We start from the raw sequence: 10957 nt of genomic DNA on the forward strand, positions 1-10957 counted from the left end.
GAGATCCCACAATGACAAGTGAGATCCATCGATGCAGGAGCCTGCAGGTCTCCCCAAAGAGGCGTTTGCAGAGGAAGAAGGGGCTCTCTGTCCATTTTATTTTCACAAGGAAAATGGCTTTAGATGCATTTTTTTCTGACCACAAAAACTAGTGACAGCTTTGTTGAGCAAATTGCTCCCTGTAAAAGTTTCAGACAAAACAAAAGTTATAAGGAAGAAAGAAATTCATCTCTAATCCCAACCACCTGTACATAGGTAGCCATTACCAAGATTTTGGTGGATTTTATTCCACTTCTTTTTTGATAATATGAGAATATGTTATATTATCATAACAACATCAAAAGCTTGCATTAAGCTCTGAGTTCCAGGCTCTGTGCCTCTTGTGCATTCCTAAACACTTTCGGGCAAGGAAACTGGAGTCCAGAGGTTCATGCAGCTCATGGTTAATGATGGTGCAAAAGGAGCAGCACTCTGGTCTCCTGACTTCCAGCTCTGGCTGCTGTGTCACCCTTAGACACATACTTGTTTTCTCTGGTGTGGGCAATTTGCCTGATGGCTGAGAGTGTTCTTTGCAGGTCATTGGCGTATATGTGGGGCTGGAGCTGTGATGGGTGGGAGCTTCAGGGTTGGTGGGGGCTGGCAGGCTGAGGCAGGGCTGAGTGGCATCCTTGACTCTGGCCATCACCTTCCAGGTGCTATACTTCATAATCTATGTCGTGAGCTCAGTGTTCTGTGGGCACCTGAGCAAAGTGGAGTTGGCGTCAGTGACTCTCCCGGTGACCGTGAGTACAGCTGTGACTGTGCGGGGTTGGTCTCTCCCGGGCTTCTCCCCTGGGCTTCCAAGAAGACACAGTTATGACCTGAGGCCCCTTCTCATTGGGCTGCAGCACATGCAGGTGGACAGGGCTGGCCAGGAGTGGTCTCTGGTTCAGCTGCACATCAGAGCTGCTGCTGGGTTGCCTCCCCTTCTTGAGCCCTGCCTGACAAGCCTTGTGTTTTCTCCTATGTATGGCTCCAGTTTGTCAATGTCTGTGGGATTTCCAGAGGATTTGGCTTTTCCTCAGCCTGTGACACCTTAATGTCTCAGGTAGGTGGGCCTCCATGAGCTGGGCAGGAGCAGAGCCTATCCCTCAGCTGCTAGGGGAGGAGGACTCCCCCCACAAAGGTCCCTCAGTGTGCCCTGGAGCTGGGAGCTTGTCAAAAAGACACTGGGGGAGGGAGCAACAGCCCCCCACCGCCACCCGCACCACCAATCCCTAAGGAAGAGTACTGTCAGGGAACCAGACTTTCCTGTTGAAAGAGTCTGTGCAGATGGGCAAGAGAACCGTGGAGACAGTTCCCTGCCCTAGTGTGTCAATCCTGAGGGTGCACAGTTGGGATCCCCCTGACCTCGGGGACCCACAGCCCAGTGAGGCTCAGCTGACCCCCGGGATTCTGGGCTCATGATGGACCTGGAGACCTGGGCATCTGGGTTCAGCTCTGGCTGTCACTTACCAGCAAGTGACTTGACAAATGCGCTTGGAACCTCCTATGTCTCAGCTGTGATGTGGGGGAATAACGCTTGCCTCATTAGCGGCTTTTGAAAAACTGGGGACAACAGGTAGACAAAGTCTGGTACTCAGTAAACTATTATAATTCTGCGAGGAGGCTCATCCCCTGCAGAGGGAGCCGCCCAGGCTGTACCTAGGGTTGCCACATGTCAGCTACTGACTGGTGCCTGTTGTGCGCAGGGGCCACTCACAGCACTAGCACGGCTAGCAGGCTCACACACTGGTTGAGCTCACTGGAGAGATGGGGAAGGTGCTGAGCAAAGGGGGTGCTGTTTTGCAGGTCTTTGGCAGCCCCAACAAGAAGCACGTGGGAGTCATCCTGCAAAGGGTCACGCTCATACTGCTTCTCTGCTGCTTCCCCTGCTGAGCCCTCTTCCTCAACACCCAGCAGATCTTGCTGCTTCTCAGGCAGGACCAGGACGTGTCCAGGTACCACTTGACTTCTGCTGGGAAGCCTGGAAGGGAATGGAGCCCCTAAAGAAGCCCACCCCCTAGGCCCCATGCTCCTCTGGCTCACAGGAGGTCGGTCACAAGAGCAACTTCTCTAGAGACGATTCTAGGGTAGGTTTTGGGATATGCACACACAGCGTGCTGCTCCAGCTGTGACCAGCAGGAGGCTGACAAATGGCCAGTTTTAATTTAAGAGGAAAGAGAAAAATAAAGAATTTGCATGTTATTCATAATGATGTCCCAACACTAGGTGGAACTTCACAGATGCTTTTGAAGAAATGAAATGTACACTACCCCGTATTCCAAAAAGGAGAAAGAGGACCGAACCAATTTCTGATGAATTATACAGTTTATTATTAATTTTAGAAATTCCATGTTACATGCACTTCATTTGGTTATTTCTTGATAAGATAGAACTTTTTACCTCCTTTACAAACCAAATGTCACTGCACATTTGGGTTCTCTAGTCATGAGGCCCCTGTGGTTGGGTACTTGGGCTCCACCTGATGGCACCTTCCTGTCATAACTGCTAAAGTTTCACTTGCCTTGGCGGAGAATTGCAGCATCTGGGAAAGCCTCTCAGCAGACCCAGGGTGCTCAGGATGTCCCCAGTCGAGGAGGGCACAGCCTGGTCAGCTCCAGAGCTTCCGGTTCTCTTGCAGGCTAACACAGGAATGCGTGCTGATTTTCATGCCAGCGCTTCCGGTAAAGTGCCACCGCTGGCCCTGGAGGAGGGTAGGGTGGGCTTACACTCTCCCAAATTCTGGGTTTTTTTTGCCTTTTCACCCTATCTGCTGGGGAAGTCCATCGGCCACAGAGACTTTCCACTGTGCCGTGAAGATGGCCGAAGTGGCAGGAGAGAAGTTCCCCTTCCAGTCAGTCAGTGCAGATTAAACTTTTAAAAAATAACAGAACGTGTTTTTGTGATTAGAAAACCCCTCATTGAAGAAATTGTAGAAAGCCTGGGAAAGAAAAATGTCAAATCACCTATAATCCTACCATCCAGATAGAACATAGGTTAGTATTTCTTTCCAGGATTGTTTCTATTCATGGGTGTGCGGTTTCAAACACACATATATAGTTTGAAATGGGACCAATGTGTGTATATTGTATTATAACTTGCTTTTTCCCTTTCAAATATGTCATTAGTCTCTTGATATGATTAAACAGCTTTCCACAATAACCATTTCAAAAGCTACATGGTATCTATATATCCAAGTAGTGCCATAATTTATTAACCAATCCCTATATGTTAAGTATTTAGGTTGTTTCCAATATTCACTATTATAAACAAGATTTGATAAACATTCAAATCATTTCAAACATTTGATAAACATTTCAAATCATTCAAGATTTGAAAAACTTTGGGAACATCTGTATTGATTTCCTGAAGATGCATTATTGTAATTGGAGTTACTCAGTCAATGGCTTTTGATACCAATTTATACCAATTCTACTCCCACTGGTAACACTCTCATCAGCACAGAGTATTATTATTAAATTTTTTTCTAATTAGGAATTGTTTGAACATAACTTTTATTGACAGTGAAGTTGAACATTTTTGTCATGTATTTATCTATCATTTGTTTTTCTTCCATGAATTGTTTATACCCTTTGCTTATTTTAGTAGGTTAATATTTTTCTAATTATAATAATGTGTTGAAAAGTATCTTAATGCTTTGCCATATATGTTGCAAACATTTTTCAGTTTGTCACTTGCTTTGTAATTTTTTGATATTTTTTACTTAAAGAATTTCTAATGTATATACAACAGGTCCATAAATCCTATCCTTTATGATATCTGTCTTTGATGAGCTTAAAAACACTTAACCCACATCAAGATTATATAAACATTTGCCTATATTTTCTTCGATCCCTTATATGGTTTCCATTTTTACATGTAAGACTTTATCTAACAAACTTTTTCAAAGACTAATTATTGACTTTCTTTTCTTTCTCTTCTCCATAAATTTACTAAATACTAAATAAGCAGGGTGTATACTCGGGTTAGTTTCTGAGATTTCTGGCCTGACCCAGTGGCCTGTATATCTACTCTGGAATCCACTGCTATACTATTTGATTCGTTGAAGCTTAGTGATGCATGTTACTTATTCCCTGGCAGTTCTGTATCAGGGATCGCCTTGCCCACTGGAGTTTATCTTCCCATCTCTAGAACTGCAGCACTCCTTTATTCTGCATGGCACCAGGGGCTGAAGTTCTTGAGGAGGGAGCTGGGAAGGGAATGGGTCAGGTGAATTCAGGATGTTTAAAGGATGTCCGGGTCTGGCAGGGTGTACCCTGGCCACACCTGCACTGAAAGGCCGGTGCCATGACCTCTTTGGTGCCCGGCCAGCTCCAAATTCCTTCTGTATCATGGAAACCACCTGAAAAGGCTGGTGTTTCTCCTTTAAGCCTTCCTTTGAAACCATGCTTTGGCTCTTCAAACCAAGGTGATAGTATCTTGTCAAACAGCCATTGGGGCGGGATCAGGAGAAAACATCCTATTAAGTTATCACTGTGGCAACTCCTTTATCAAAGCAAATCTCTCCCACAAAATGCAGCTGCAAAAACTTAATTACTAATAAAATAATAATAATAATACTTGCATGATGCTTACTTAATACTTGGAATACTTAAATACAGTGCCAAATACTGTTTTGTAAGCACTTTGTATATATACATGTAGTATACATGCATTATTATCCTCAGTATGTATGTGGAAACAAGCAAGAGAGGTTATGTAACTTGCCTAAAATCACACAGGTGAGGCTCATGGGCTTTGGGGACCTGGATGGGGAGTACTGCCCACCAAGTGCCTTACCCTTGACTGGGGCAGGTCAGTTATCATCTTTGCCTCACCCATGCCAAAGATTGTGGAGGCTGCCCACACTGTCCAAAAGTGGAGGTGAGGCCATGGGGAACTTGGTGGGGACTCCCCATCAAAGAGACAAGAAGAGCCACTCCCCATACCTGCCCCTGCCTGCCAGGAGAGGCCAAGGGTGGGACCCTGGCAGGAGAGTGTAGTATGGTGCCAGCGGCTCCTGGGTGAGGCCAATCCCAGATGCGGGGGCTAGGTGAGCCATGCCTCAGTCCCCACCTCCCTATGCTGGCTTCAGCAGGGGAGCCTCCTCCTCCCCAGGGCCAGCTCTGCTCTCTCTCCTTTCCCAGGGGCTCTGCTTGTGCCAACACCATCTCCCAGTTCGTGCAGACTATCTTCCTTTTTCTTTACATTGTGCTAAAGAAGCTGCACCTGGAGACATGGACAGGTGGGGAGGGCCTCCCTACCTTTGGGGGACCTGAGCAAGTGAGCCGCTAGTGAGCCCCCGGCACAGGTACCAGTGTTCCCTTGGGAGGCAGAGGGCCCAGGTGGAGCCCCACTGTAGGAGCCCCATCCCGGGTTTGACTTTGTTTTCCTTCAGAGCATCCCTTCTCCTTTGATTTACTTCTCAGCACCCACCCCCAAAGGCCCTGGGTCCCACCACCTTGTGAGTCACAGTACAGAGCCCTGCTGAGAACAGGCTCAAGGGACTTTCCACAGTCCCCTTGATCTCAGGATGGTGATTAGAGTAATAATGATAACAGGTGAATTCCTACATGTCAGCAGAGGGCCAGGTGCCAGACATTCCCGACCTCTATTAAGCTTCACAACATCTTATCATTCTCATTTTATTTACCTGGAGGAAATTGAGACAGAGAGGTTAAGCAATTTGCCCAAAATGCCAGAGGTGGTACATCAGGGAAGGCTGGATTCAAACCCATGCCTGTCCACTCTCGGGCTTTGGGTCCAAGCTTTCTGCCTCCTGAAACCTAACTCTGTAACCTGTAGGCTCCATTTCCAGGCATTTCAGGAACAACTCTAGGGCCCCTGGGCCTCATTCAGGGGGCAAGACAGTCCTGCATGGCTGCACCCCGCTCCAAGTCTGCAAAGCTCTATCTACATTGTGAATCCTCTTGCACGGTCGATCACATACCATCCTCCCAACAATCCTTTGAGGAGGCAGGGCAAAGATAAGGACTCAAATTTTCAGTTGAGGAAACAAAGCCCAGAAATGGCATGGTAGTTGCCCAAGATCTTATGGTGTCATAGGCACGGTGGGGACCCCTGCCTGTGCCTGAGGCTCCCACCCTGAACTGTTCTGTGCCACTAGCCAGGTAAGCTGATGCCCTGTCCTTGCATCATCTTCCCACCCCCACCAGCACTGGACCAGCTGGCATGTCCTATGCAAAATGCCAAGTGCGTGGACCTGCTGAGCTGAGCCCAGGAGTGGGCAGAGCCAAAGGCCATCAGTGGCTCTTGGTAGTGGGCAGGAACACTGGGTGGGCTGCTGCTCAGCAACTGGGCCTTCTGTTCCTAGGCTGGTCCAGCCAGTGCCTGCAGGACTGGGGCCCCTTATTCTCTCTGGCTATCCCTAGAATGCTCATGATGTGCATTGAGTGGTGGGCCTACGAGATCGGGAACATTGTCATGGATATGCGGAAGAGCAGGGCGGAAAAACAATGTTGGTGACTCACCCAGCCCGGAAACCTCCTCCCAGAATGGGTAGTTCAACAGCCCAACCCAGTCTAGATCAGTTGCTCATTTGTCTCCCCACCAGGCTGTGAGTTCCCAGAAGGCAGGCCTGGGCCTTTTGTGTTGGGACCCCAGCATTGCCCAGCATAAGCCTGGCACTGAGTGGATACCCAGGTGGAGGTAGATGAGTCAATAAAAGAGTGAGAAATTGAATGGACTGGAGGTGTGTGAGCTTGAACAGCATGGCGGGTGTGGGGCCCTCACCTGATGCGGTGTGTACTCATCAGAACACTCAGCACAGAGTCCAAACAACCTGAGAATCAGGTTGGTGCTGGAGTAGCCCCGAGAGACCTTGGCCTCCAAAGCGAGAGACATTCTGTTAGCCCAGGGTCCCTTAGCTGGCCCCAGGGCCAGGTGCTTACCTCGTGCTCTCCTGCAGGCCTGCTCAGAGTGTTGGACCTCTCGGCTCAGTCCATCATCTACGAGGTGGCCACCGTAATCTACATGGTGAGGCTCCTCAGGGGTTCCTTTGCCAATCCCTCCACCCCTGCCCAGCCCCACTGTTGTCCTGGGGGTATGTAGGAGAGGGGTAACCTGTCACCCCAAGGGCCATCTCTGTCTTCTGAGGGACCCTCCTGGACTTCCCATGCCCATCGGGTCCAGGTCCTGCCAGACTCACACACGGGTGGCCCACAGACACTTCACTAGGGGAAATATTGAACTCATGTAATGTTAGAATTTTTAAAAATAAATTAGCACCATTTAAAAATTGGGAGATTTCACATCATAATCTGGATTTTTGCATTTTCTTGCAAAGTGGGACATTCCATTTAGCCATGGGCTCATGTTCTTGCACATCCCAGTAGGAGAGAGCGGGGGTACCTGGTGGGACACTATACCCCAGCTCTCTCCTACTGGGATGTGCAGTAGGAGGGGTGAGGATAGGTCTCCTCCAACTTGATCCCCAGTGCCCCCCTCTCTCCACAGGGACATGGGTTGTCCCATGTCACTCATGTACAAATCTGCCAGGCTCCTGGGGTTATGCAGTCTGTGACCCCAGGTTTAAGCCAAGGGTTCACAAAAATCTGCACTTATAAACTAATTTATAAGGTGATTCTTATTTTTACAAATGGGTCCACTGATTGTTTTCTTTAAAGAGGGCACTTTTCTGGCAAATTTAGGGCCACACTCAAGTCTTTAAAATTCATTTACTCATGAGTTTTGGGGAGCACAATGATTTTGGTTGAAAGGCCAGTCTATGGGTGATGTTTGGAGTGGGTGGGGGTGGGATTGGGTAGCTAACTTAGGGTATTCCGACCCCATCTCCTAACCTAAGATGTCACTGCCTGTTGTCCGCATCCATGAATGTCCTCTCTCCTCATGCTGCTTCCCAGGGATTTGTCCTGTCTTCCTGCTCTCTCCACTCATGGCCCAAATTGGAGGGCAGGAGCACTGCTCCACTGCCAGCCCAGGCTTCTTCCGGACTCAGCACCCACCCCATCCCAGGGGCAGAAGGGTGGCTCCACTGACAGCGTCTTTTTATCTCTGCTCCCAGATTTCCATGGGGCTCAGCACCGCGGTCTGCGTTCGAGTAGGAACGGCCCGGGGAGCTTCAGATACTGTGAAAGCGAAGCAATCAGCCATCTCTGGTGTGCTTTGCACAGGTGGGCAGAGTCTTCTGCTAGTGGGTGGGGACTTGGAAAGCTAGAAAGTCAATAGCTTGGGCCAGAGGAGAGCCTGCACATTGGAGTCAGGGCTGGCCTTAGGAGCAGACAGGTTTATCATCCAAATTTACTATACCTGCATGCAATCTGGCCCAGAGCGGTCCCTGCTGATGAATTGACGGTGCGCCCCTCCCTAACCCACCCCAGTAGCAAACATCTCTCTTGCCTGCTGTGCCCCTTTCCCACTCCTTCTCTGCTGCTAGGGTTCTGGGCCTTCCAGCCACAGCTCGCCAATTTCCATAACTCACTTTTGTGTGACCCTGCAAAGGCCTTTCCTCTCCACGCATCTCCCTCCAGCCATCCAGGGTCCTCTTGTAAGCTTCCCCTCCCAGCATCCCCAGGAGCTTGGAACCTGCCCATCCCACCCCTCAGAAAGAACCAATCTTGTGTCCTCTACCATGTCTCTGCTTTCTGAGGCTGACAGATTCAGATCAGAGCCTCTGTGAAGAACAGTGGTTCATAGACTTCAGACTGCATTGGAATCCCCTGAAGGCAATGTCAAAACACAGATCGCTGAGCCATACCACACTAGGCAGAGTTTCTGATTCAGCAGATCGAGATGCTGCTGCTGCTGCTGCTGCTGCTGCTGCTGCTGCTGCTGCTGCTGCTGGTCCAAGAACCCTACTTGGAGCACCTTGGGTAGAAAGGCATTTTATATATTGTCCTTCCTACAGGACTGTAAAAGAGTGTCTTAGTCCAAGTGAATGACTCTAATGCAGGGAACTTCAGGCTCCTGGGCTGGGTGTGGAGGGCTGGGCTGACTTGTGCTGACCTAAGCTGGGCTTCTTCATGGGTTGGGTTCAGCCAAACACTCTCCTTTTGTCTCTTCCAGTCGGCACTTCACTGGTTGTGGGCGCCCTGTTGAGCATCCTGAAAAATAAATTGGGATATATTTTTACTGATGATGAGTAGGTAATCAGTTTTCTTCACTGACTTCTGGGAAATGTCAGAGTGGTTTGCAGCCAGTCCTCAGACACTTGTCACATGCCTGGCTCAGCAACGGGTCCAAAGGAAGCAGGACTAGCTCCAGCTTTGCCCTCACTGAGAGAAAGCCAGCATCTGTGCTTGTTTCTCCCAGGCCATAGCCTCCACCACTTGCTTGTCCAAAGACAAAATGATAGTCAAAGGGCAGTACAAAACTGAGGGCTCTTCTAGAGTTTAAGAAGACTCATAGACATGTAGAAACTCAGGGCTAGGCTGTCAATTAGGTTCCTAACATGTTGGGGGCCGTAATAGAAGGGATATAGCTGGGTCTCTAAGACTATAGTCATGTCTTAGTGCTCCAAATGAATGTTTTTCCTGTTTCTTCTGCAGAGAAGTCATTGCCCTGGTGAACAAGGTCTTGCCGACTTACATTGTCTTTCAGCTCTTTAAGGCCATCTGTGTGAGTACCACTGATGAGCCTTGCCCTCTCTGAGGCCTCACAGGGCTGTGAGGATTAACTCATCAATCTAAGTAAAGAGCTAACTGTATATAGTAAATGCCCAAAGTATTTGCTCATATTAGTTCTATTTTTATTCAAAACAATGGCTCTCCTTGACTTCTGCAATTCTAACAAGGCAAACGATGAATGCAGATTAGCAAAATACTGAAAAATTGTACCACTGTAAACTCATAAATCTTTTTCCTTCCTTATTGCTTATGAGCTGGGGCCACAGGCACTGAACCATACCCCTGACTGGTCAGGAGCTCAACAGTAAGCACGTCCTGTTGCCAGTACAAAGGGACATTTCTGAGAGGGAATGAATGAACCCACCCCCTGAATTCTCTCCTTTGACGACTAAAGGACAGGTCCCATTTAGTGCAGATTTGAATTATGTGAATTTTAAAAAGCATGACATAAAATATGAAAACGCTAAAGTCTCATTTTATAAGCGGAATTTGAAATCCTGTGTCCTCTAATTTACATCTCAAGTTAAGTAAATTCTTCAGGAATGCATCCCTTGCATAAAATCCAACAGCCCTGCACAGGAGTTTATGCACTTGATTAGCAACACAGAGCACCTGCACTCTAGATTGTTTCTTGTCTGGGGAAAAACATCTGCACAACAGTAATTATCAACTCATATATATATAACCTACTGAAAGAAATTATATTTATGAAGAATTTTCCCAAAGGATTTAACTTTGAATCTAGCCAGGCATTCAGAAAGCAGCATACTTGGAGTTCATGCTCTTGGCCTCAGCAAAACTGCTTCCTCTGGGCTGTGTTTTGTCATTATATACATGGCTTTTATCATGGAAAATTAAAAGAAATTGTCTTATGGAATCAATGCAGGGGGCGGGGGATGGGGTGAGTTCCCCCAAGTGAGAAAGTCAAGTCCTACACTGATAGAGAAGGAGGGTCTTGACCGTGCACAAGAAAGAATTCAAGGGAACGCCAGAGCTAGAGACCAAAAAAAAAAGAATTTATTAGAGAAAGAATAATGCTCCATAGACAGATTGGGGTCTCCTCTCAGAGACAGAGAGTGAAAGGGACCTAGTGTTGAAGGAATCCAGTTTGTTTGTGATTCCTAGTTTCTATGATTTGGGGTTTAAAGACTTTGTTTCCTTATGTTCCTTTGATGGTATGGGTATGCAGTGTGAAAGACATGTTAGGAATCTTCCTTTGTTCCATAGGTTCTCTCATGGCATGGCCATAGGGTATGAATGGTTAGGTTTATTTTATGTAGGGTATGACTTAAAGACTCTGTTTTCCTTTCATGTATGGGTAACTAGTTTGT

General features: G+C 47.7%; 1 protein-coding gene across 1 annotated transcript in view; it reads left to right on the forward strand.

Annotated features, from left to right (window-relative positions):
* LOC102890147 (multidrug and toxin extrusion protein 2) overlaps positions 1 to 10957 on the forward strand; it is a 42699-nt gene that overhangs the window by 370 nt on the left and 31372 nt on the right. Inside the window, 10 exon segments of the mRNA XM_025044360.1 lie at positions 654 to 782; positions 1019 to 1087; positions 1831 to 1979; positions 2663 to 2710; positions 5169 to 5266; positions 6356 to 6462; positions 6925 to 7017; positions 8066 to 8174; positions 9067 to 9142; positions 9549 to 9618. Coding sequence (XP_024900128.1) covers positions 654 to 782; positions 1019 to 1087; positions 1831 to 1979; positions 2663 to 2710; positions 5169 to 5266; positions 6356 to 6462; positions 6925 to 7017; positions 8066 to 8174; positions 9067 to 9142; positions 9549 to 9618 — 948 coding nt within the window.

The sequence above is a fragment of the Pteropus alecto genome, unplaced genomic scaffold, assembly GCF_000325575.1.
Source record: "Pteropus alecto unplaced genomic scaffold, ASM32557v1 scaffold52, whole genome shotgun sequence".
Classification (NCBI taxonomy): Eukaryota; Metazoa; Chordata; class Mammalia; order Chiroptera; family Pteropodidae; genus Pteropus; species Pteropus alecto.